This window comes from Centruroides sculpturatus, unplaced genomic scaffold (genome assembly GCF_000671375.1).
Source record: "Centruroides sculpturatus isolate CEXI.00-Female unplaced genomic scaffold, Cexi_2.0 scaffold203, whole genome shotgun sequence".
Taxonomy (NCBI): Eukaryota; Metazoa; Arthropoda; class Arachnida; order Scorpiones; family Buthidae; genus Centruroides; species Centruroides sculpturatus.
The window spans coordinates 731,220-758,656 of NW_019384324.1; the positions used below are offsets into that span (position 1 = coordinate 731,220).

A 27,437-nucleotide genomic window follows, 5' to 3' on the forward strand; every position below is an offset into this window, starting at 1 on the left:
AACAGAATAGAAAACACGATAGGACGGAAGGGGAAGAAAAAAAATGGAAAACGTTAAATGGGGGAAAGCAAACCAATCAGCGCAACGCCGAGAGAGCAAGATAAGCATAACGATCGACACGGAGAACATCTCCATTCAAATCAATGGAAAGCATGTCACAATATCTGAAAAGGAAATTAATAAATGCCGAGCAGAAGAGATTTGTATCGATGGATTCAAGTAATCAAAGATGGCCCGTATCATTACCGTCTGTCCGTCCTCTTTCTTGTCTTCTCCCTGATTGGATCCGCCCAAACCTTGTCCTTTGCCAGACTGGCCTGACAGACCTCAACAACCGGCGGCCCTTATCCCCAAACAAAATTAACCATGTCAACATCGGCAAGCAATTACTAAAACTTACAATATGAATTTCCGCCCTCCTTTTGTTACTACGTCAGCATCTTGGCCCGTTTTGTTTCATAAGTAGCCATCGCTACCCAACAGGTAGTTTTTCTTCACCTGTTACTACTGTCGGGGAAAAAAATTTCCCCTGTACGCAAGGAAGAGCCTTCTGCCGTCTTTTTCCTCTTTGTATATTTACAGGCCTTGCAATGATTTAGGCCTGGTATTAACTGGAATTTTTAACGATCTAACAGGAGGCCTAGCCTGTAGGAGGCTACGTTTTTTGGTTTAGTGGCTCCTATTTACGCGGTCGAGTGCGAACCCGCGACTAACTGCCTGAAATCATGCTCTTTTTTGTATAGTATACACTCTCTTTATCTTGACGTAAATGAGGCTAGCCTTTAAGCCTTCACTCCTGCATATGTTATCCTTAAAGGAGAGGTTTATATAAATTGACGTGCACTTAATTAACAGAACTTAACTGTTCCTAAAAGTAGTGTCCCCAGAGATTGTGTGAAGAGGAACGACCCAGCACTTTTATGAACTTCTCAGGTGTAGAAAGTGCAAATGTCAGTTAACCTTTTTTTTTATCCTCCTGTTTCCTGTCGATAGTGACGAAAGAAAGAAGGATTACCTGCGATGATAATTCGTATCACGCATTACTTTTTTATCAACTCGCTTCGATATTGTTATCACTTAATGGAAGATTACTCGGAGTAACTTCTCTTCTGCGGACAAAACCCGCTTACGAAACTTCATGAGCGTGAGGCCTTCTATCTAATCAAGTTCGCATGTAACGATAAATCCTATTAGAATCGCTGTAACTTCGATACTGAGAATGCATTGCAACTACTTAAATTAAGGCTCGAATGATACTCAGGCTTGAAACTTAAGTAAAAAGAACTACTGAGTGAGGTTTCTTTAGTGCCATAAACCTCAGTACTCTGCCAGATAAACCGTAATACTTATATTTCGACTGAGGTTTCTGGTAATGAAGAAATTATAAACCTCAGTCGCTGTTAATCTGGCAGAGTAGTGAGGTGTCTGGCACTAAAGAAACCTCACCATATGGTCCTTATTATGAATTAGTAACCTCAGTATTGAATTAGTAACCTCAGAATTGGTAACCTCAGAATTAGTAACATCAGAATTAGTAACCTCTAAATTGGTAACCTCAGAAATAGTAACCTGTAAATTGGTAACCTCAGAATTAGTAACCTCATAATTAGTAACTTCAGAATTAGTAACCTCAGTATACAGTAACCTCAACTTGTATTTTAATAACAAACTGCAGTTCATCTACCAGAGTACTGAGTTTTTCTACGTTAAAGAAACCTCGCTACTCGGTATTGTGGTGCATCTAGCAGATTATAGGGGTTTTTGGTAGTACAAGAAACCCCTGCTAGATGAACCTCTATAGAATACATAATACAGGGGGGTTTGTATTGTTATTCATTAGTAACTGCAGGATTTATTACGAGAATCGTTATCACTTATCACTAGGCAAATTAAATATTCAATCTGACTTAATTAGTTTAGTATCCGACTAATGGATCAATTCCTTAACATCGATTGTTTCCCTCGTTATTACGTCTTATATTCCTATTTTTAAATTATAATAACCGGGTTTTTTACAATGAAACTTTATAGGGAACTTTCTATTAAATTTCCTATACATTCTGCGTGATTTTTTTGAATAAAATTTCGTTTACGTTATACAGACATTTAGCAAAACTTTATTCGTTATAACGGGGGGGGGAATTTCATAGTTTAATGCGTAAGTACTTCGTTTAATGGGGAAAGTTTCCAACGTTATAACGAGACCGTGTAAGTAGTATATACTTAATATAAAGTTATATTTTAAGCTTTCTCTTATAACGAGGTCTGGCGATTCACGTTAAAGGGGGAAGAATTTCTAAAAAGGCATTTTTCTCGGGAAAACTTTATGTGAAAGTAATTTGCCTTTATTTTTTTCTTTCTTTTCTTTAGTAGCAATGGAAAAGGAACCCGAAAACCGACGTCTTTTCGCAGAAACGCAGTTAAAATAACACCCGAAAAAACGCAGAAAATCACCTCGAAATAACAATTTAATTGGAAACTTATCTCAAGACTCCATCAGTGAATAACCTGTGTCGCCTATATTTTTTTATTTTTATTTTTCTTTCTCTCCTTTCTCCTTGCTTCACCGAAATGACACTACACTTCACGGAAGGAACCACAAAAAAATAAATAAATAAATAAATCACGTTTCGGCATCTTTATTTTCGGGTGGAGAAACTTTAGTGTTCAGTAAAGAAGAACGGAAAATGACCACCGTGAGGTCATTACTGCGGTTAAAGTCCGCCATCTTGGCGCCTTCATTTATAGATAAGGTTCGATCACGTGAACAAGGTGTAGGGGGACATCCTGCCGGGCCTTCTTGACGTCCTCACAACTGTCATTTCCGTCTGACCATAATTATTAGGCGCTAAATACTCGACCATCTCTTATCAGCAGGGGGGGAGTGTGGGAAGAGTTGAAACTACCTCCGACCCTCGTAAAAAAAAAAAACAGGCTAATTATTAATACTTTGTATGACCTACAGCTTCTAGGTAAGTTATCGTATGTCACTCTCGTTTTATGTTTGTCACGTGATGCGAAATGCACCCCCATAACCGAATAGGGTTTTACGAATGAAAGGCACACACACATCTGAAGCGCATTTTACGATATTAAAGGCTATTATGAACCTGAATAGTGAGCCTGTAGTGACAGTTGACAGGCTCATTTCTCTTCTGTAAGGTTCGGGGGCGTGTGAGGAACCATTATAAATTCTGGGAGGGAGAGGTGAAGTTGTGTTTGTATTTTTTGTAAAACTTATTTAAAAGTTTTAATAAAAGAACAATACGCAAAATTTCTGTGTCGAGCCTTATTTTACTAGTTTATTTTATGTTCTCGTGCCTTTAACGCCTGATTTTAGCCTTACTTTTTCCGTTCTGACTGTTCTCTTCACTGAGTTATATATTCTGTTTCGGCATTTTCAGCCTCATTTCGTTGGGTGAGCCTTAATTTCGATTTAAATCACTACTGATTTTCGTCTAGAGCCTTAATTTCTCAAAAAATATACAAACATTGGGAATTTCTTATTTGGGTTCATAAATAAGTTTGATTTTATTACCACACGCTACAAGGTAGAGAGGCTCCAGGTCTTATACCACTAGGTTGAGACTTGAGGCCTCACGCTTTTCACTTATTATTTCGTAGAAAGAGAGACCTCCTTTACGTTAATTTGTGCCTCAATAAAGTCTAAATTCAATTATTTGACATCTCTTAACTTCCGTGGGGATTAAACCTTATTTTCTGGCAAAAATATACAAAAATTTCGGTGTTAGAACCTCTAGGAACCAATAATCAATAATGGTATATTGTTAATTATGTTCAAACACAGTCTAGGACCTGACAACGTTCTGACAGAGATAGCTTTTGAGTGTCCTTCCGATAAGTTAACAGTTGAAACCAAATCCAGTTAATAAGGTTATCTTTAGCCCCGGGTCCTGACCACACACAAGTTTTTTGTTCCCAGGACAACTTCTCCAATATCTTCTACCTTATCAGCCCTCAAAAATTGCCCAAACAACTAAGAGACGAGGCCCAAAAAAAAATGTTATTGTTTAGTGTTTAAAAATGCACATCAAAGTATTGGTGCAATTGAATTTCACGCTTCTTGTAATCGAGAAGAAGTGGAAGAACGGCAATACGTGTGGTGTTTTTATAATTAATCCCCGAAAAATTTCCCGAGACATCACGCAAAAAGCCTTATTTGGGGATTAACCAAGTGTTAGGGTGAAAGAACATCGTTTTTCTTGTAGAAAATAGATTAAGTCGAGTCAGTCGCGCGTTACGGGAGGTAACACAAATCAATCGTTTCGGAGGGTGGGAGATGCGAAAGTTCGATAAAACGTTTTAAAAAAGAGTGAAAGGAAAGGGAGACGTTGTAAATTCTCTTCTTTATAAAGGAAAAAAGCTAATTTAATTTGTCAACCGTCCCCTTAAAAGTTTGTAATCCACTTAGTGAGGTACACTTCATCTTAGTTTGCAGGTGTTCGTGTGTCATTCTACATCTGGAGTCACATCCGAGCAACAGTTACCATTGAAGAAAAAGGGAAGAACAAGGCCAAGGCAGGTGTAAAAGTGATTTTAGAAGGTCCTCCACAACATGATTGAATGTCGTGGCTCGGTCGAACATGGTAGCGTTGAGTGATGCACGATCCTGGGTGGAGCCCGGTCTTGACCAAAGAATACACTTAACAAAAGGTGCAACATGCGACTCTTTCATCCCCCTACGCCTCCCCCGGGAGAAGAGAGGAACACTTAAAAAAACCACGTGGTGAATTGGTTAGTAGAGACGTCTCCAATTCGGGGTCGTGTACACTTGTGATGCATATATCAGGTGTAATGACTTCTCCTTGTGCAGCTGCTGTCTTAATGTGGATAACAAAGAAGTGGCTTTGGGGGGGAATACCAGGAGCGGTTGTAAAGTCGAGTGGAAGTTTGACCTTTTAACACGTTACTTAGCTTTAAAATTCTGCTGGGATTCGCTGGTGCCAAAAAAAAACCTTTCCCGAAGGCTTAATTAGTGGACGCATCAAAGGCAGTTTTTTATGCGTGGCTTCAAGGTGCAGAGATGTTTTAAGTGGGCTCTGAAGGCTCATATTGGAGCCTTAACGTGGGGGTCTCTTATAAAGAGAGCCCGTGTCTTACTTTAAAATCACGCTATGATTAAGGCTCATTGCCAAATTTATTTTACGAATCTTTGGTGCTTATTTTCAGGCATTTAAGATACTAACAGGCGCGTCAACATAATCGAAAACGTTATAATAGTTAAGGCTCGGCATCAATATCTGCTTAGCATTTATCCTGCATAGTATGCATTTATATAGGTTTATAGCCTGCATTTTAAGGTCTTGAGCCTACTTTTTTCATTTACAAGCACAGAAGCCACATGTGATACTAAGAGGAGGGTGGTTTCGACGATCAAAAAACGCTTTATATCGAAGGGGATCGAGTGTCATACGCGATAAAAAATTGTTTACGCGTTTAGATAACATAAAAACTGATCCCGAGACCTCTTTCCCCCCCTCAAAAATGCACCTTTTTTTAGGGGAAAATAACACAAAAAAGGGGGCAATCTTTCGCGTTTTTCTTCCTGTTGACGAAGTAGCGACGAGTCATTGATGATTATCTTCCTCCCTGATGCAATACAAAACGTTCTAAATATCAAGACACGTAAGTAGAGTTACAAATTATACACGAAAAAGGCCTCCAACAAACCGCAAAGATTTTATCAGTCTCCCCCTAAAAAAAAACCAGTCGATGATTGCTCTTATGAGGGCAGATGTTCCAAGGACATCTGCCAAAAAATGAATATCTCTAACGCTTATACAGGAAGACATATTTAGACCCCCTAAATATTGTTTAAGGGGTTGGCAGGAGGGCCTACTTATAGTTACATTTTGTGTATCTGAAACCCTCATCTTCAATGTTATAATAATGTAGAATATTAGAGATTTTTGTCTTAATCAAAAGGCCCCTTTCAGATATAGATGTGATGAATACTAAATAAGGCCCTTCGCACGTTTATTTCTTGGTTCCGGATGTCAGGAGAGGTGCTATATGGACCTATCTGGCATTAGTTTATTTAGAGCGCATAGGCCCTAAGTAACTATGCCTACTAATTACGGAATGCCTAAAATTACTTGTGAATTATATATTATAAAAAGTAAATCACAGGCGCCCTAATTGTTAGAGGATAGATTTTATGCCTTACATTACCAAGTAGGCCTATAACTAATGTAGATTTGCCAATATTGGGTGGTTCTTGGCATAGAAAGGCTCTTCAACCAGAACCTTTCATGCCTGTTGCAGCTAAAGGAGACATTGAAAATGCCTCAGATGTCCTTAAACAAACAAGGATGTTCTAACGCAGTGTATCGTCTCCAGGCCCCCTGAAATTCCCTAATGGGAGTTATGAGTTGACAACCGAGGAGAAGATTAAGAGTTTGACAAAAAGTCCTGTTTAAAATCAACCCTCGACTGTCGTTTTTGTCAACCGGAAGAGGCCAGGATTATAAATTAATATAAGGCTTCATTGCACTCTTCGTTTTTCCTTCTTGGTGCCTGCTCCTACTTTGGTATCCCACTTTGATTGATTAGTTTTCCTTCAATGGTTACCGATTACAGAAATACTCTCAAAATAGGGATATTTCTGCCTCGGGGGCCTTCTATTTTCGATTCTGCAGTTAAATTTAGACCCCCTTCATCGATAATCCATGCTAGAATGGCTCCTCGTCTTATACGGCCTCATAAGTGCCGACAGAAAAGACGACATTTCAATCTTTTTAGGGCCTTCGAAGGGGCATAAAATTGTAAGAAGCGTGGCTTTTCCGGACTGGATTTTAGTCTCTCAGGCTATCAGATAGGAAGCTGGAAACTAACACTAACACGTGGTGTTTTTCACAGGGGCCTCTGTCCATCCGCCGACGAGACCACATAATAGGAAGATATGCGGTTTCGGATGGCGTATAGAAGCATAATAGGCTACTTAACTATTAAACAAACTTATACAGTAACATTAGACATCACATGTCATCGCATCGACCTCACAAGGGGGGTGAAAGGATACCACAAAACAGATGGCAGAAGCCACGAAAGATTGAGTTACTTCATCAGAGGGGCGAGGGGGGCATATTTTAGTGTCCTATCGACCATCCTTTAGTACAGACATTCGGACAGGAGGATTTTTTAGCGTTTATAAATCGATAAGAAAGTGATTATCAAGTGTTTTCAGTGGGTCTTTAATCTTTAATGTACCAATTGGTAACGAGGAAGATAATAGATGAATGCTCTAATGCAAAAACGTGAGGGAAGGGAGAAGCATATTCGTTGAAGCATCACCCCGACGTGTTTGGAATACGTGATGAAATTTAAAATAGAAAATCGATCAAGTTGTAAACGCCAAAGGGTATATCGGCATTAAATTGTTAAAAATAGAGGGCGAAATTTACGTTTCAAAAGGCTTTCTCACTCCCCTATGTAGGCCTTACAACACCTCTTACTATAAAGACTTTCTAACGAAGCTCTATCAGCCTTTTTCTTACTGCTATGAGCCTTTGTTTTTGAAAGGCTGTGCCATCGTGAAATTCCACACGTTCAGGCTTTCGAACGTGTCTTCTGAAAAACTAGCCTTTTTTTCTATAACTAAGTGCCTAAGTGGTTCGAGTATAAACGAGCCTTTTTCTTGGTGTCATTTGCCTTTAAATTTACAGTATTATAGGGTTTTCTATTAGAAACCAAGCCTTAAGAGTACATCGGCATTAAATTGTTAAAAAGTAGTGGGAAATTTACACGTTTTAAAGGCTTCCTGACTCCCTGCGTATGCCTTAAACCCCGTCTTATCACTCACTATAAAGACTTTCTAACGAAGCTCTATCAGCCTTTTTCTTACTGTTGCAAGCCTTTCTTTTTTTAGTTTTGCGAGCCTTAAGACTCTGCCATCGAAAAATTCCACGCCTTTAGGATTTCGAGCGTGTCTTCTACAAAACTAGCCTTTTCTTCTGTAACTAATAGCATAAGTGATTTGAGTATACACGGTCGAACATTTTTCTTAATGTTATTAGCCTTTATAATTTAGCCTTATAAAACTATTTCTATTAAAAACCAAACCATAAGAGTATATCGGCATTAAATTGTCAAAAACATAAGAAAAATGTACATGTTTCAAAGGCTTTTTGACCCTTCTACAAGCCTTATTTTATAAATCTTCACCCTTATCACTTACTATAAAAGATTTTCTAATCAACCAACCTTTCTCTTACTGCTGCAAGTCTTTCTGGTTTTACTTTTGAAAGCCTTTCTGTTATAAACCAAGCCTTAAGGCTTAGTTCTTGTAAAATTCCAAGGCTTTCACGCCTGTTTTATACAAAACTAACCTTTTTACATCTACCACTAACAGCCTAAGTGGTTTGAAAATACACGGCCGAGCCTTTTCCTTGATGTACTTAGTCTTTATGTTTATAGTTTTTATAAGACTTTCTATTAGAAACTAGCCTTTAACTTTATTAAAACCTCATTACCCATCCCCTAACAAGAAGAAAAGGCCTATTAATAAAGAACAAAAAACGGCTCAAAACACTGCCTTACTGAAGGCTCTTATCAACGCTATCGAAAGCCATTTATTAGCCTTTAACTTATATTAAAACCAGTTAAAGCCGTGATGAATTGTGCTAGAATTTATCACGTGAGAAGCGTTACACACCCCTCCCTAACAAGAACTAAAGGCCTATTAATAAGGAACAAAGGTGAGAGTTCTCTCAGGAGAATCAACCAGCCCAGAATTCACACAAATGAGAAAAATGCCCAACGCTTAGCGTCACATATAAGGCCTTTACTCATATTTTAAAGGTTAATGAAGCAGGCAGAAAGTGGGGTAGCCAATATTAATTGTTCGGTTAGTAGTGTATGCAGTTAGATAGATGACGAGTAGGTGTCAATTGGGAAACAAGCCCACTATTTATATCTTCCCCTGACAGTTTCTCATCTGAGAGAATAGATGATCGCTTCCAATGCAAAGTCTCCACCCACCACACGCATTCATCTAACACACCACCCATCCATCTTCTGTCTAATATTATCCCAATTTGATCTATGAATCACAATACGAGGGCTTCTTCTCCTATTAAACCCTAACTTCCGGGCCTTAAAATTAATTTCTAATATCTTTTGCCTGATAGATTCAAGTGTTCTCTTCGTTGTACTTACGTCTCCTATCTGTTTGACATCCCTTCAAATGAAAGAAAAGTTCTGAGTGCTTCGAATGCCCTATTTGAAGGCCTTAGAAAAATTGAAGGCCCTAAAGGCCTGTTTAAATATACGAAGATGTTCTGTAAGTCATGTGCATTCGTTTAGAAGGGAGAAAGTCAGACACTACTCATCTAATATTATCCCAATTTGATCTATGAATTACAATACGAGAGCTCCTTCTCCTATTAAACCCGACTTCCGGGCCTTAAAATTAATTTTTGACACCCCTTCGCCTAATAAAAGTGCTGAAAAGATACCGGTTCTAAGTCTTCTATTCGTCTTAAAGCAGCTTTAAATGAAATAAGAGTTCCGTTGTTTGAACGCCTTGAAGGCCCCTCTGAATGTACAGAAATGTTTTGTAGGACCTCAGAATGTAAGATTAAGCTATGCCCTTTTGAAAAAAATGTAAGCTATGCCATCTAATTCCAGTTTTTTCGGGGGTGAGGGTCCAGTTAGTTGCATTTACACAGTCTCCAGCTCAAGAGATGATTAACTTTCTTCGACTGGGGGGCCCGAAAACGCTATCTGAAAACAACGAAGAGGCTCTGAAACCGAGAGCAAAGCCCTCCTAAAGGGGGAGGGGGGAAGAAGTCTTACTTGAAACAGAAATCGAAGGGTGATGAGGTCACGTTCTGACACACCACACTTGTGTTTCTTACGAAAATATGAAAACCAGACTGAAGAGGGGATACCCCACGATGCATTAGTGCGAGGAGAGGCATAATTAACATGCAGACAGACACCTCGAGATTGTCGAGGTGTCTGTCCTCTTGTTAATTGTCAAGGTGTCATGCCAACGTACCGCAATTAACAAGTTACAGGAGGTGCGCAATATACGCAGCATACCCGGCAAGTGTGCATGTTTTTATAAGTAGAAAGAACGCACACCTCACACATATATATGAGAGAATACCTGTTTATTGTCTCAACTCACCTGTGCAGCACGACCAAGAATTCTATATAAGTTTCTTATACAAGTTTTTTTTTTATATATGTCCGTTTTCCTCCACAAAACCGGATTTTATATATATATATTTATATATATATATATACACACGCACACACACACACACATACACAAAGTGCAGAAGGGGGATGGAGGCCTGCAGTTTTTCAGGACGTGTCCTGTTTAGGAACTTTCAAATTTCCGGCACTAGAGGGATCGTAATTCGTGGCGGCTGTCCTCAATCTGTTTAATGAATCACTGCCTGTCGGCGGGTTCGAGTTCGCTGTCACGTGACACCAGGCACTGGGTTTGGTCTTGCTGCTGTGGTGGTCCGAGGTGGCCATGTCGACGATCGACCAAATTCGCGGTTTCGTGGGCACCTTGCTGTCTGTTTGGTGGCTCGAATGGCCCTCTTCTGTTGACAAACTGGAGCAGGATCGTTTGCTTTCTTGCTCTTCCTTCTTCTCTTCTTCTCCTTTAAATCAGAAAAAATGGCGAGTGAGTCAGGCGAATATTACTTATCCCGACTTAAAAGCCTATCCTGATTGTCTGTATTGGGTGTATCCTGAAATAATAGCTTGTATTAAGTACCTAACGACTGTTCGATCCTGAAAGTTTACCATCCAGGCGTTTGTGCCTGAAGATAAAACATCTGCTTCTTCTAGAATTAGTTGTTCTCTATACAGAAATTAAGGCTGTCCCTCCTTAAGAAGGCTAAACTTTCCTCTTATAATCAAACTACAAATACATTTGTATCTATAATTAAGGCTACACTTGATTCCTAGGATTAACTAAAAGAATATTCTTAGCCAGCCGTTAAGGTTGCTCTTATCTTCTAGGATTAGTGAGTATACAGGTGTTTGTATCCTAGGATTACAGCTGTATTTGTATCCTAGAAAATAACATTCATACCGATTGTTAAGGCAATTGTATCCTGAAATAAAAGCGCCACCTGCTCCCGTATGTAAAATATTTCTATTAATTATGCTCTGGCATATTAAAAATCCTAGTATCTGAATCCTACTTTTGTACAACTATTCTAGTAAAAATTCAACAATACTGACAGACATGCTAACGTGCCCTAGTCCGATATAAATTGTATTTTCTCCGAACAACGAGGATGCAAACCGTAACCAATCCTAGGATCTTATTTCTTAGGAATTCGCAATTCTATCCTGTGTGTTGTCGTAAATTGTCCAGGAATACAACTGCTCCTCCCAACCTATCCTGAATAACCCTGAAAGCTGTAAGTTATAGTGATGCTGCAAGCAAAACGTGAGCATTTTCCTGATCAGTTGCGTCATCAGAAAGGTGCTGACAGCATCACGAAAGTCCTGAATATAAAGTTCTGAACCTAACCTATGTACAAATTACGTTCGTATCCTGCATTGTAAGCGTTGTATCCTTGAAAAAAGGAGCATTTCGGCACTTTTGTACGTGAAAGTTAATGCTTTGTATCCTTTGTAGATGTCTACGTCGTCGCTATCCTGTTTTGGTGCCTCCTTAGTTCAATAGAATCACGTGAAATCCCATCTTTTATATACCAATGCACTCCTATTATAAAGATGGTATTGTATTCTAAAATGCAAAGAAGCACAGTCTACTGCTCTTTTATATCTTATGGTACTTTCTAGTGCTCCTTTGTACCTTATGGCACACTCTACTGCTCCTGTGTACCTTACGCAAACTCTACTGCTCTTTTATATCTTACGAGACTTTCTAGTGCTCCTGTGTACCTTACGACACACTTTAGTGCTCCTTTGTCTCTTTCGTACAGTCTAGTGATCCTTCGTATCCTGTGCAGATATTGTCTACACAGGATACAATAGCATCCTAATAATAAGAGTAAACGTAAAGCTATTGAACCAGGCATGCCAAAGGAACCACCATAAAAACAGGATAATGACTACATTCTACAAGGCGTGAATGTATCAATTAATAATAAAAAAAAAATAATAATCTAGATAAAGAGGAAGATAGTTTCACTCGAATCACAAGAGACTAATTAAGAAACTAATTTTTCACGGAATAAAAAAAACTTATTAACTCTTAAACGTGACGGACAGACATCCTGCAAAGCTAAAGGTAAAAGAATTCTTCCCTTACCTTCATCCTCGGAGTGGCATTCCTTATCGTCATCATCATCTTCGCATCTGCTACGCGGTTCCCACGTCATCTTGTTCTCCTTCTTCAGCCTCCTTCTGGCATTGGCAAACCACGTGGACACCTGCGTCAACGTCATTTTGGTGATGATGGCCAGCATGATCTTCTCCCCTTTGGTGGGGTAAGGGTTCTTCCTGTGCTCGTTCAACCAGGCCTTCAAGGTGCTGGTTGTTTCTCTGGTAGCATTCTTCCTTCTGGCCACGTTCAAGTCCATGTTGTAGCTGCAGTGGTATAATTTTTTTTTTTTAACTTTAAATCGTGCTAAAAGGGGTGCTGCATGCTAAAAAAAAACTACGTGCTAATTGATGTTGTGTGATTTTTGCTTCTGCAGCACCCTTCTGGCATAGTTTACGTGTGTCTAACGTGAGCTTCAGTCATCGTGTAGCAGCATCCTGACATAGTTTGTGTGTGTAAAGTGGGCTTAAAATCATACCTTTTGTTTCTCTAGCAGCACCCCAAAGTCTAACGGGTTCTAAAGATGTGCTCTAAATCCAAAAATATGAACAATTTAGCTTGTATTTTCATACTCTATTAGCATTAGCAGCTTATCAAAGGGCGTTCACATGCCAATGCACCCGTAAATACTGGATCTAATTTACATAATTCACTACAAACCAATCCACGAACCCTATATGGCGGAAAATTCTTCTGTTTTCTGGCGCTTTATCGTCGCTATAACGGGGCAAAACTTAATTTCTTCTTACGAGAGTGACAATTTTCTGAGAGAGTATTAAAGGGCCTATGACGTGGGCCTAAAAATACACACATAGTTTATCCAAACGGTAATAAAATAAGGTCGAGGAGCCACTTAAATTTGGAGACGAAGGGGAGGATATTAGGGAAAGAAAGCGCGTGTGACACTTACAGTAAAGAGGGGGGCGTAATATCGGGGCATACACCCACAATCGGGGGAGGCAAACACTTCCTTTATATCAATTGACAAAAACCAATGCTGCTAGGCGAACAATCACGCGGGAAGAATGGAAGTTGACTCCACGTTCTCCCCTTTGTGGGTTGGGTGTGACCCCGGGTGCAGCTGCCCCTATACCATTCACCAACCTCCAAATCAATTTCTGCTGTCAACTGCGGCCCTCGCAGGCGATTGTGCGATTGTCCGCGCGCGCTGTCATCGCTTCTCCACGTCCCCGCACATTCGTCATTCCGTCCTCCTCCCCCAGCCGAACGCGTCCGCGAGTCCATACGGCGCGCCAGGTGACGATAGGTCAAATGTCACGCGTGTTTACTTACCCCGTGACGAAAGGGTACGCCACCCCCGTTGGATCGTATGGGGTGTAGATCGGGCAGCACAGGCTCCTCCAACCCTCTTGGCTTTCCTTGGCGGCAACACCCTAAAGGAATGAGAAGAAATTCTGGTGTGAGTGTGACAAGATGCAGATGGACCCACGGCGCGTCACGTGACTGCCGAAATTTTCTTAGAAATTGCCCATAATCGCGATAAAGCACCCCCTTGAGAAATAACCTTCCAACTTATCTCCTGCGAAATTCCCCATTTCCGCACCCCCCTAAAAATGAAATTTACAAGAATTGGGCGTAAACAGGGCCAAAACTTCTCTAAAATTCTACCTCGAAATAACGAAAATCTTAGAGAATGAGCTGAAATTGCCCACAAAATATTAACGCTTATTACAAAGGAAACCTGTTAAATATTCGTAAATAAAACGTCTCTTAAACCTCTAAATAGTGAATATTTTAAAACTATCTTCCAGAAAAACCCGCATAAAGCGCATCTTCAAACATCTTATATTTAGTAAACTATAAATATTAAAAAAAATTAAATATTTAGACTAAGCTTTGAAAGCTTATTACGAGGATTATCCTGTCGTAAATCTAAAAATCTTTGTGTATCTAAAAAGACTACAATGGCATCTAAATTTAGAAAACCATAAACAGAGAAATACCCTAAAATAATCCTTAAAATATTGACATTCAGCGGACTTTCCTCCGAAAAAAATCCTCTGAAAACATCATTAAAAGGGTGGCTTTTTGATGGAGCAGCGCTTGAAAAATTCATAAATTTCACGATATTAACGATATTTGTCGTTTAGAAAACCTCGTAAAACCGTTTACGAAGACGTTAGATTCCTAAAACATCGAAAAAGTCACCCCTGTATAGCGTTATTCCGCAGCGAAGAACGTCAGAAAATGGAAGAAATAACTTATAAAATTACTCTATTTTATGAAAATTTCACACGGAGAGAGTTAAAATATTTAAAATAGCATCAGTAACGTACCTCGATATAGCGAATTCTTCCAAAAATAAGAAAAAAAAAAACACATAATGAGCACGGGAGTTGATCGCGATACAGATTTATAAAGTGAAGAATCGTTACTTTAAAATGATTAATACATCGAGAATAAACCCCTATATAGCGAATTTTCATAGTTAAAAACATAGATAGAATCATCACGTATTCTTTGTATGGCTTATAAGATGAAGAATCGATATACTTAACGTGTAAAGATTAAGTTACAGTAACCTTTATATAACGTTCTTAAAGCTCGGAAATAACCTCTATATAATGAACAGTTGCAAAACAGGAGCGAAGTTTTTGTACCTCTAGTATCACTTATAAGATTACAAATAAAAAAAATTAAAGATAAATGCCAGAGAAACTGTTTAAAGTACTCAATATAGCATCGAAGATAAACCTCTATATAGTGATTCCCCCCCAAAAAAACAAGTTTAATGTGATTTTTAAAGTAAAAAAAATTCGGTAAGGGTGCAAAAATAAATCTAGAAACAGAAAATATCGAAATTAAACCCCTATATAGCGAATTTTTGAATAAAATGGGGCCTTAATGCCATCGCTGCATGCGGCTTCAGAAAACATAATAATAATAATATAAAATCAAAAGAATTAAAAGATAAAGGCGTAAAACACACGAATATATTCGAAATAACGCCAAAATCGAACCTCTATATAGCGAGATAAGAAGAGGAGAAGCCAAGGTACCGTTGGTGTACGTCTTACAGAAACCGCAGTAACGTAAGAATGGAAACAATCCTGACCTCTGTTTAACGAAATATAAATGATGCCTTAAAGTTAATCACAGGATAGAAGGGCATCTAGTGTTATCGCGTGCGAGGAGAGTAAACAATCAAGAAGAGAAGAAGTGAAGCATCATCGATCGCTGGGGGGAGGGTCGAGCTCCATCGAAGTTAACAGTAAATCGATTCTGCAGCTTAACAAAGAGCGGGACTAATGAAACCTTTAAGTGAGTAGATATCGCTTCAAGGGCTCTTACAAGACCTTTAACGTGTTCAAGGGCTCTTTAGAAGGAGAGAACATCCACTTCTACAATTTCTTATTCGCCTGTTCCTCAACTAATTTGTTAAGCATCCCAGGAGCTCTTTACTTTTGCCCAATTAAGGATGTGTCTTCTGCAGGATGATTATGGCGTGTGATTTGCTTATTTTCCTTTGTTTTTTCGGCTAATTCCCACCCCTAAAAAAAGGCATTTTGTCAATGTTAAGAAGCCAAAGGAATGGCTCCTCCACGCTAAGAAGCCCTCCTTTATCTCCTTAGTGAATTACTCAGCTCAATTTAAGCTCCCACTTTAGACCCGCTGAGGCAATTTATGTTGTTTATTGGCTGAAAACAGGCTTTTATTATTAATTAAGGCTAATTTTAGAAGGAATTAGGCTAGTAAGAGATTTACACGGATTTTAATTATGTGATAGGTGTCTACGTGGAGAGTTTCAGTACTGGTCTTTTATGTAATTGTGAGATGGCTCACATTTGCATAAAATTTAAGGCTACTATAAGCCTTTAATATGTTTATAAGATACACAATCAAATATTTTAACTATATAATGGGTTCCTGGTTAGAAACTTATACTAGTTTCCTGTGTACAGGTTATTAATATAAGGCTTTATACGAGAAGGCTCACGAGTCAACCTTAAAAACGAATAAGGCTGAAATTTTCCACTACTTTTTATAGAAGTTTTTGATAATTTACAAACTTTAATCCTGTCTCGTGGTTCAAAGTAAGAATCATCATTAATAACCTTTTAATAGTAGTTTACCTCCTACTTATGAGGCTTAAAGCGAAGCTTCTCAACTAGATTTGTATAGAGCCTACGTAGGCCTACAAGCCTTCAAGCTGCTATAGTAATTAAGGATTATAACACATAAATCTTCGTATTATTTAATTTCTGTACAAACTTTCAGCCTACTGTAAGCCTTTCATCGCTCATTTAGGCTCACAATTTACTATTTATTACATAATTAAGCTAGAGGAAGCCTTAATTATAATAATAGCTTATTTAAGGATTTAGGCCTGTGTAGATTCTAAAATTTCAAGCCGTAAAAGTTAAATTAAACCTTAATAAGACTACTTGAAAGGCTTAAATCACGTATTCCTACCTATTGATTCGAATGATCCTATAAATTAAGGCACACACAACTTCTTAAACTAGTTGTTATATGCCTTACACAACTATTTTTTCAAGCCTAGAGAAAAACTGTAAAGGCTCACAATAAGAAAGGCTCATTAAAACCATGCCACACAAGGCATTGATGTAGCCATGCAACTGTGCAGAACAGTCTTCTTGTGTGTATGCTGCAACGTAACAAAGCATCCCATTGAGAAGAGTAGGCTAGTAATACGGCATAGTTAAGGCTATCACGAGTTGTTTACTTAAATTAAACCCGTTTACAGCGCTAGATAATTAAGATTTCCATCTGGTTATCGGAAAAAAAGCGCCACTTACGCAACCGAATCAGATTTAAAAAAAGGTTTTAGTTATTAACGTAATGTAGCCTTTTTGTAAGACAAATAATTACTTTCATTTATATTATTACATACAGAAAAATACACAGGTTTGTCTCCCCCCTTTCAGATCGATGTAACTTAATTAGCAAGGACGTTTTTTCCATTCACTGTGGAAGTAAGAGATGCGTCAATATGTCTGCCCGTTCGGACGTGACCTGATTATTTATTCGCGATTATGACAGGAAGTGGGCAGTTGTTACTACAGAAGTATGACAGTTATTAATTCGATGTTTAACTTCTTTAAAAAAGCAAGGGAGGGAAGAAGAAGAAGAAGAGGAAGGGTAAGCTTCGCAATTAGCATGAAGTGTATCTCTTCTTCACCCTTCTGTATCCTGTTACTGGCCATTGTTGCTGGCTTTGTTCGGCCTGCAAGCTGCCTTTCTTTTTTTCCGGATAGTGGTCCTCAGACGTCACTACTCTTTATGACCTCTCCCTAATGCTCTGAGGGAGTAATTAGCCTCATTACTTCTATATCTCATAATCTTTCTTATGGGCTCTTAAAGCCCCCATAACTTTTCCTACTCTGAGTCGAATTTCGCCTTTATGAGGGCATTTTTATTTGAATAATACGACAAAAATCATATAATTCGGCTCCCGGGGGCTTCTACAAGACTTAATTTCGTATCGAATGGTAACTTGAGATCGTCACTCGTATCAAATCTTAGATAAGAGGGCTTTAAAATGAGGTTTTTACTATTGATTCTAGGATTTCATATCTCCAATTGGAGAATCAATGAAGGTTTTATTGATTTCCTCCATGTTGAACTCCTGTTTTTTCTGAAGTTACACGCCAACCGCTTAATGTTGATTTCGTTCTTTGTCTTACCGACCTAAAAGGCATAATAAAATATCCAAATTTATGCGAGTTTAGGCGAGGAGGTGCTTAAATTTCTCTTAGGAGGACCCAACACCGAGTGGAATCTTCAGGAGGATCGGTGCTAAGAGCCACTTGCCACAGCACAAAACCGCTTTGTAATTTAATTCTATGGGATAAACTGTAGAAAATAATCCCAAATCTACAACGAAAATAACATTTTTTAAGGCTAAAAATGCCCTAATTTATTATATTTCACAAGGTTTGACTCTCTCAACGAGGTGAAATCATACCATAACACATGCTAATGAATATAGCTCATAGGCCTAAGAGCTAAGCGGCATTAAATTAATTTACGAATTATTTTTACCTAATTACAATTAAATTGGCAATTAGAGCCTAAATAATACACTTGGTACATTAAAAATCTTAATTTACTTGTGAAATCTGCAAACGAAATTTAGATTTCTGAAGCTCCTGCTTCTACAATCCAATTTTAGAAGCAGGAGCTTCAGGAATCTGAACAGAAGCCTCATAACACTCTTCTATAAAAAGGCCTACGGATATTTTACAATATTTTAAAGTGTTTTAATGTTTTTACTGTTGTAGATTTTATCTACAAGGAGCTATAATTCTTCATACATCTCTATGAAGGCCATATTAACTGTACCCATTTTAAACAATAAACAATGCGATATTTTACACCCAACCTTCAATATACACAAAATGCTTGTAGAAACCTGTAAAGTATTATATCAGAAGAGGAAATTATACAATAATTTACAGTATTATTCAGAAAAATATATTGTAAGAGCACTTGAAGAGTGCCAATCTCCAACACTTTCGAGAGATAAGTTAAATATCCTGTTTAAACGTGTAAAAAAACCAAGAAAATTAGTATTATTTACAGTATATTATACTGTAAATCTGTTAGTTACATAATTGGAGAGAAACTGTAAAAATTTCAAGAAATTTCCTACAGGAGTTTCAGTTCTACAAGGTACTGTACTTCAGCCTGTAAGCAGCACCCCACAAAGCTCGATATTAATGGTAACTGTATTCAATTTTGCAGTAAAATTTACGATTTTACAGTATTTTTAATGTAAAATAAATAAACTTTACGAGCTAACGAAGCGATAATACAATAAATACTTGAAATATCTTCAGACAAAACGTTACAATAAAAGAACAAAGAACTTTGTCTTCGTAACGGATTATAAAATCGTGGTATGCGCCACCATTTAAAAGGATACCTAAAATTGCTGTAGTTAAAAATCGAAAGTAGGGCCCTCTAAAGCCTTCTAATCTCAGTTAATTAAAACTTTTTAATTGTTAAATATTTTATTCCCACAGTAAAGAATAAAGAAGAAATTCAAGGCATTGCTACTGCGAGCAATAAACGCCTTGGAAGTGTTACGCACAAACAAAACGTCAGTTCAAAAAGATAAAATAGATGTCTTCGATGTTTAAGAGGCCTCTTTGGATAATTTTAGTTAGTTATTTGAGTAACAACTGTCGTGGCGCAGTTCCTCTTCTCGAATTCTTCAAGTTTTGTACTTTATACTTCACGGGTATTTACAGTAGCGATCGTAAAATGTCGTCAGCAGACATTTCCTCCCTTCAGAATTATTTAGAGCCATTGCTGCCAGTTGGACCCTTTTCAAAATCGGCCATTTGCAATCCTTTAGTCTGTAAAAACACCCCTGTTCCCAGCGGAGTATCAGGATTTTTTTTTTTATTCGTAGTGAACTTGAAGTTCGCTTCCTGAGTTTATATTCCAGTAATTTTGATGTATATGACACTTTTAAGCTAATTTATCTTATTCTAGAGCTGCAGATCTTCTAGAGTAACTAGAAAACAACCGTGTAATCGTGCTATTTTCTCGAATTTCAAAGTAAATTTCGTGAATTTCAAGCTTAGAAATTGAAATTCTTGAAGATCTCCAATTCCCACTTCGACTCGGAGATGGCCATTTTCAAAATAATTTACGTAACTAATCTATAACTTAGCTTACGAAAAGGGCTAGAAGACTAGAATCTAAAAGAAATCTCGCGAAATTTTCAAGAATTTCATGAAAAAAAAACAAAATATCGCGTGTTTAAGAATGTCCAGTTAAACCCGAAGCAACACAGAGTCGTTGAAATCTTGGTATAAGGCTCGGTGTACAGAGGGCCCTTCACCCTTTTCACGTACAAATTAAATAGATAGAATGTTTATTAAATAAAACGCAGGGTGTCGAAATCACCACGAGGCCCTACAGTCTCTCCGGGTCAGAGGAAAATTCCCCACTAACCAACTCTGGTAAGGCATGAAGGAAGGGAAATAACAAATAAAGCATATAAAGATACACTTACCGAATACAAGGGCTGCTCCTGCGAGAGATAGGGCTCCGAGGGATACAAGGAGCCATTATAAAAATTAATCGGTGTAGGCATCCATTGATGGTAAAGATCGCAATGGCACGTGCAAGTGGGTCCCTGGACGGATTCGGTAAGGCCTGATCTTCCGTTATCACAAAAATGGGAAGGTAAGATAGGAGGTTGGCCTCCTGACATCACCAACTACACAGCAAAAAAAACAGAACAAGTTTAAAGTAGCGCCGACAGATAATGCGTACGTAAAAAAGTAATTTTAAATTATGTATAATTTCAAGGAGCAACTCAATTATCATTTTTTATTCGGCAGGAGCGAGCGAAGGAACCATAAAAAAAACCCAAAAGGAATTTTTTTGCTACATCGATTATATTATCATTAATATAATCAATGTCAAGTACAGTTAGCGCCACCGCACTGGGAGAAATGCTTGTTACCTAGCGCCGTCTACCATTTTTTTTGTTTTAATTTTTTTAAATTTCCATAAATGATATTCGTGAGTCAGAGAATTTCTTTCGCGTGCCACCAATCCGGTGGCATTTTACATCAAGGCCTTTTTTACATAAAGGGGCGTCTTCTCGGAAGTATGAGCTAAATTTACATTCTCCACGCCAAGCGATCGATACGAGGATTTTAAAACGTGTAAAACGCAATCCGACACCCCCCAATTCGCGGCCTAAACTCTTTAAGAGTGTGTAAAATTGTTTATTTTTCAAAAATAACACTCGAACTAAATGCGTTTCTCGTAAAAACCTGCGCCATCTTGGATAATTTTCAAGTTATACAACTGTAGAATCGCTTAAAGTAAACGAAAATTTTAACTGGTGCGTGCGTGCCGATCGGGTTTTTATGTAGAAAACGATTACAATTAAAAGGTGCAGCTCTGGTGTTTTGTGTTTTGTATGGAAATTTTTTAAAAAATTCAATTGTTTTCGAATAAACACAATAATGCCTCCCAATTACGACTTATACGTAATTGATTTAACGCCTGAACAATCAATAAAGACTAACAATGTCTAGTGTAATAAGCCACATACATACCTAGTGTTAAGGCTTGTGTTTCGATACATAAAACAAGGTTACTGCAGTGTTAAACACAAAGAATTTATGCTGCTGAACAAATATTGAACATTAGTATAAAGTTAATCAATGAACAAAACAGTCTTGCAATTCCAGCTTGACGGATGTAATATGTTCGTAAATATGTCTGCCTGTAATTAAATACAGCAAACTACTTGAGAGTAAATTATGCATGTAAATAGGCAAGATTTTCAAGTAGAAGGGAGGCGCTCGGTTTGATGTTTAACACGTTTAAATAGGAGAAAGAAAGAAGACGTACTGTACATAAAATACCTGGTGTGTTTGTGTACAATACAATTAAAACAGATCGTAGGAGATAGACGGAGCGGAAATCCGTTTACACGCTAACGAATTCAAAGAGTTACAACTTAACTTAAAAGCAAACGACTTTTATAAAAGAGATACTTACCTGTGGGGGCGTTTGGTAGTCATACTGAGAACATGCCATTGTTAAATCGGACACGAAAATCTTCTCCCCTCCATCGACCTCGACACTGCAATACTGCCAACTGGCACTAACATAGTCAGCGAACAAGCGCCGAGGTGACAACACGCTGAGCCAATCACATTAATTCATAGCAGGCGTGCGAGACGTCATATGGACGCCCCGCCTCCTCTGCCTATCATATTTTGTGTTACGCCACAAATTAGCATGGTCTCTCGTACGAGTGTCGCGCTTCCCAACCCCCCTCGCGTTCGCACCGCTCGCGCTTATTAAGCGCCCCACCCACGCGGCAGACCCCCGCGAGCGCCCCCCAACTCACCTCTCAACTTCCAAACGGCGAATTATTCACGTCAGCTTCACAGCTTATTCTTAATTCAAAACTGACACGACGATGTGAGGTGTGACCTTCCTCCGGCATCAGTTTTGGGCTAAAATCTTTTAAACTTTCTAATATTAATCGGTTATTATATAATTAAAAACAATTACCCTACTAATTACACAGGTAAATTTCGTAAAGTCGAGTATTTTCTCTGTTTAATCCCACATTTTTCTATAATGAATAACTTTGGGTTTGAAACGATTCGCGGTAGATGGCGCCAGTTGTAGGCTTCTTTTTTTATTTTTTAATGAATTTTTTTGACTTTTTCGCGTAATTTTTCAGTGGATTCTATCTTAATTTATGTAAAATTAACGTGTAATTTTTGCATTTTCATCCGGTATAACAAGGCTTTTAATTGGTTTAACGAATTAGATTAATTAGTGGAGTACTTGTTCCCACGTCATAATGCTTCTTTACACGTAATAATATAAACTTTTGTGACGTAGGAGAGGTTTCTTTTACTGTTTTTTTAAAAGAAAAATCGTGCGTGTTTGAAACATGACAAGGAGAAACTCGAAATTTCGAGTTTCTCCTTGTCATGTTTCAATTCAAGGTAAAACTAAAAATATTCAAGGACCTTCCTGATCATTAAGCTCAATTATAATCGTACAATTTCGTACGAAATTCGATAATTACGCTTCTGTTCACCAGATAAGTGGACCAATGACTTATATCGATATACACGACCCATACACGAGATGAATGTGATTTGTTAAATTAATTATCCTTTTCAAACTTCACGGCTTCAATAACGTTATGAAATACGAAATGAATCGCTTGAAATTTTATACGTCTTGACACATGAAAAATGCTTCCATTATATTAAAAAAACAATTATTAAACAAATGCTGAATAATCTTCCAAATTTCGATATTTGCTGGAGATTACGTCAGGGTTTTGCACTTTAATTTACGCGAGAGAATATTTTTTAACCTCACGAGCCTCACGTGAATTAAAGCGCAAAACCTTAACCTCACGAGCCTCACGTGAATTAAAGCGCAAACCTTAACCTCACGATGCGTGGATCAAAGCGCAAACCACACGATACTCACGTGATTAAAAGTGCAGAACCTTAACCTCACAATTCTCACGTGGAATAAAGTGCAGAGCCTTAACCTCACGACACTCGTGTGTATTAATGCGTAAAACCTCGCGACACTCACGTGGATTAACGTGCAAATCCTTAACCTCACGATACGTGGATCAAAGCGCAGGATCTTAACCTCACAATTCCCAGGTGATTTAAAGTGCCAAATCTAAACCAAAAGTGAAAAACCTCAACGTGAAAACAGTCGACCCCCCCTATAACACTGTTGATTATTCCGTTTTATATGAATTCCATGTTGTATGAATCACTTAAATTTTATAAATACGTGTGCCGGGCCGTGAAAGGCTCACGTATTTGTAAAATCTAAGTGACTCGTACAATATGGAATTCATATAAAACGGAATAATCAACAGTGTTATAGGGGGGTCGACTTGTACATATTTCTCTTTTACGGGAAAATACTCAATTTAGAGCTGTGCGGAAGGCAAAGACACCGCTCGAAATCAGAGACTGTTAGGATCCTACCGCTAAAACGGGCCATCCCCCACCCCTAATCCTCCTTCTAGAAGCGTGAAATTTGATTTTAAAAAACACCGTCCACTGATTAAACGGGGGAGGGTGTTACGGAAATACGTCACACGCAGCGTATTCCCTTCTTATTATAATCCCGTATAAAGGCCGTTTAAAAAAAAAAAGTCGCCCCCTCTCCTATTTGTAGGCGAATAACTTAACAAGGTTGAGTCAACTATTGATAATAAGCATCTCCTCTGCTGGCGGGGATATGAGGCCATATGTCAGAAAAGTCGCTGAGTAAACACGGTTAGCTACACATGTCTGTCATGTATATAAGAGTAGTTGGAGCCTTTGCCACCATTTAATTTACAGTGTCACTGAGCAACCGATGACAGCCAGACAGAAATAAACCTTCGGTCCTCCTATTGGGTTACCCCTCTTAACTATCCTCAATTACTCCAATGGCTTAGACCCTACTTAGTCGGGCCTTAGAGGGTCTTAAATTTAGTCGTGCCCGAATTAAACTAGTGTCTACAAAGCATAAATAGGAAGAAGTTTCCAAGTTCACAGACCTCGTGTGTCCTCTCACACAGGTTTTCTTTCTTTTTTTCGGCTTTTTAAGGCTATCTGATGTGGAAGGTCTCGGGTCGTTTGTAATCGTTAACGATTAAGAGGCCCCATCTAGGAATTTTCGGACCTCCGCCTAATAATACAAAGGCCAATCGAGTGGTGGGTTAAATTTTAATTTAATGAGGACCACAATGACTGTGAGATTTCTTGAAAACGTTTCCTTTCGAGGGGTGATGTGGGACTTCGATATAATAAACGTTAAACACTAGAGAAAACGTGTCGGAGGGCATGAATTATGTAATTTTCGACAGCAGTAGACTGCGGTGTTATAGTTTCTGGTGGGTTTATAAGAGATAACAATGAGATTTTAACACGAAAACAATTAACAACAATGCCTGTAAACAGGGAAGAAGAGCTTTTTTTTTGTGTAGGAAAATAACGACACAATATAATAAAATAATAAATAAAATGAGCTTAGTTAGTGTAATAGTAATTAATTTACAGTCAAATTAATTGTTTTCATACTTACAAAGCTCATTTGAGTGTCGATTTATTAGCATTAAAGTTTAGTCTATTTAACGCGAAAGCTCACTTTAGCGTAGTTTTATTAACATGAAAGCTTAGTTTACTGTAAATTAATATTAAAGCTCATTTACTGTCGATTTATCAACACAAAAGCTTAGTTTACTGTATATTTGTTAATACTAAAGCTTATTTACTGTATATTTATTAATATTAAAACTTACTTTACTGTATATTTGTTACCTTTAAAGCTTACTTTACTGTATATTTGTTACCTTTAAAGCTTAGTTTACTGTATATTTATTAATATTAAAGCTTATTTACTGTAGATTCATCAACATTAAAGCTTACTTTACTGTATATTTATTGATATTAAAGCTTACTTTACTGTATATTTATTAATATTAAAGCTTACTTTACTGTATATTTATTAATATTAAAGCTTACTTTACTGTATATTTATTAATATTAAAGCTCATTTACTGTAGATTCATCAACATTAAAGCTTACTTTACTGTATATTTATTACCTTTAAAGCTCACTTTACTGTATATTTATTAATATTAAAGCTTAATTTACTGTATATTTATTATCTTTAAAGCTTAGTTTACTATACATTTATTAATTTTAAAGCTTAGTTTACTATAGACTTTACTATAGTTAATTAACATTAAAGCCATTCTACTATAGATTTACTAATAGTAAAGCTCAATTTACTGCAGAATTATAAACAATAAAGCTCACTTTACATACCTACTCAGCTACTTTTATTAAGATATACACAGAAAGTAAATGAAGGGGAGCGAAGTAAGACTGAGTGTTTCAGAAAGCGCAGTCACAAAATAAGTTAAAGTAGAAAAAAATTAAGTGTTAAAGTTGTCAGATCGAATATAAAACTCACTCATCTACGAACCTCGTTAGGGATGCTCGTAATAATCCAGCATCAACACCCTCAACCCATACCACATTCGACATACTTACGAAACTCATTCACACCCTGGAAGAAAGTATCAGAAGCAGAAGGCAATCCATCATTCTAAAATAAGGAATATTCGGGGTATTTTCGGTAGCCCGTTTACGACTGTTTTTCCTGTGGATCCTAGACTGAATAATTAGTCAAGGGTACACGTCATCGTCGTGATGTATAGAGTCAACTGGCGGTTGGCGAATGGTACAAACGGGGCGTCAAATTACCACGTTTGTGTCAAAAAATAAATGGCCCGATTATATAAAAATAGCCGAGGCGAAAACGTGTGAAAAGTCTTAACATACAACAGTCAGTTGCTACAACAAACTAGCAGCATGTGTTCCTGTCTAGGAAGAGGTACAGCTTTTGATCTATATCTTCCCCGCTCGCCATGTTTGATCGGTACCAAAGTTGTTAAATTTCTCCATTGGCTCCATCCCAATTCTAGTTTAAACATTCAACACAACTTTACAGGATAATATATATACCTTATTACACGTGTTAAGTGTGTTTGAAAGACTTTACTTTGTCTCCCCCCATAAAAATGTACGAAATGCTGTGATGAGAGGCTTAAAATTTGAGCTTTTTAACTTGTCCCCCTCTTAAAAAAGTGGTGAAGTGCAGCAGGAAGGCTTAAAATGCCAGGTTTTTATTCTTTATATTGTCTCCTCCTTAAAAATGGGCTTAAAAAAGTCGAAGTTTTCGGACATAAAACTAATTTTTGGGCGATTAATTAACTCCTCCCGCTCATTTGCATAAATATTAAAACGAAAACTACAAGCTACTGAATATTTTAAACCGACCCCCCTCTGTTGTTTTTATATAAGAAAAATGCCCGTATGGCAGCAAATCTCCCTATAATTAGGGGCCACGAGTGTGTTTCGTGCACGAAATGTTTCATTTTTCAGTAAGTTAGAAGCTGATATGTACGCTGCATTAAAAATGAGGAACAGCAGGAATGCTTCAGGTGCCAGGTACGGGGGGACTCGCTTTTTAGTACACCCTTTCTGATCTCAGCCATGCTGAAACACTTAAAAACAATTCTAGATAAAGGCGCGAAGATGTCTCTATTAAGTCTACTGTAGTCTTCATTAAGCATGCTTCAATAGGGTCTTCATTCATTAATCTTGTGTAGGGTCTATGAAGCGATCATTAAAGTCACTACAGGCCTGGTGGAGTAGCTTCAATTAAAGTTATTTATGAAACTTTAACGGTAGAAACTTAAAAATACAGTGGTTAGTCTCATTTTTTACTAAGAAAGTTACTCAATTGGGGTGTCGTTTGTGTGTTTTGCAGGATTTGTAGGTGTTGTGAAGTGTATTAGAGGAGTTATGAAAGCCCCAGAACGTGCAGATCTTCTAGAAATGACAGTATAAACGCCATTCTGTAAAATACCTATGTTTACAGACTAACATTTTTCTATTTTTTAACACAGGGCGCGTGTATACGCTCCCATTTTTCATTCATTTTTGCCATAGGCCAACGACGTGTGCCCATAAAACACGTTAATTCTTAACAGAAAGCTTAATAAATCACTTTAAAACGCCATGATTTTTTGCTCTTTTCTATAATTTTATATAGAATTTATCAATACAATTCC

The 27,437-nt window shown here is 37.7% G+C and overlaps 1 protein-coding gene across 3 annotated transcripts; it reads right to left on the minus strand.

Annotated features, from left to right (window-relative positions):
• Nucleotides 1–10,119: 10,119 nt before the first annotated feature.
• LOC111626802 (homeobox protein caupolican-like) lies at nt 10,120–26,553 on the minus strand. Of its 3 annotated transcripts, none has more exons than XM_023370326.1 (6): nt 25,852–26,553; nt 22,158–22,273; nt 20,295–20,501; nt 13,577–13,677; nt 12,272–12,549; nt 10,120–10,640 (listed from the first exon to the last, which is right to left on the minus strand). In XM_023370326.1, the coding sequence occupies exons 3-6, from the start codon at nt 20,493–20,495 to the stop codon at nt 10,333–10,335; spliced, it is 888 nt and encodes a 295-aa protein (XP_023226094.1). In that variant the 5' UTR covers nt 20,496–20,501; nt 22,158–22,273; nt 25,852–26,553; the 3' UTR covers nt 10,120–10,332. The 3 variants fall into 3 exon arrangements, with proteins under 3 accessions (XP_023226094.1, XP_023226087.1, XP_023226080.1); XM_023370319.1 differs by having other exon boundaries at nt 25,784–26,553; XM_023370312.1 differs by lacking the exons at nt 22,158–22,273; nt 25,852–26,553 and adding an exon at nt 21,803–22,060.
• Between the last annotated feature and the right edge of the window lie 884 nt (nt 26,554–27,437).

Bases quoted from the DNA above. Each gene is read 5' to 3' on its own strand.
- LOC111626802 (XM_023370312.1), bottom strand. From the start codon at position 21,841: ATGGCATGTTCTCAGTATGACTACCAAACGCCCCCACAG. The intron at 20,502-21,802 runs GTAAGTATCTCT...TTTGCTGTGTAG, and splicing joins ACTACCAAACGCCCCCACAG to TTGGTGATGTCAGGAGGCCA. The intron at 13,678-20,294 runs GTAAGTGTATCT...TCATTCCTTTAG, and splicing joins AGGAGCAGCCCTTGTATTCG to GGTGTTGCCGCCAAGGAAAG.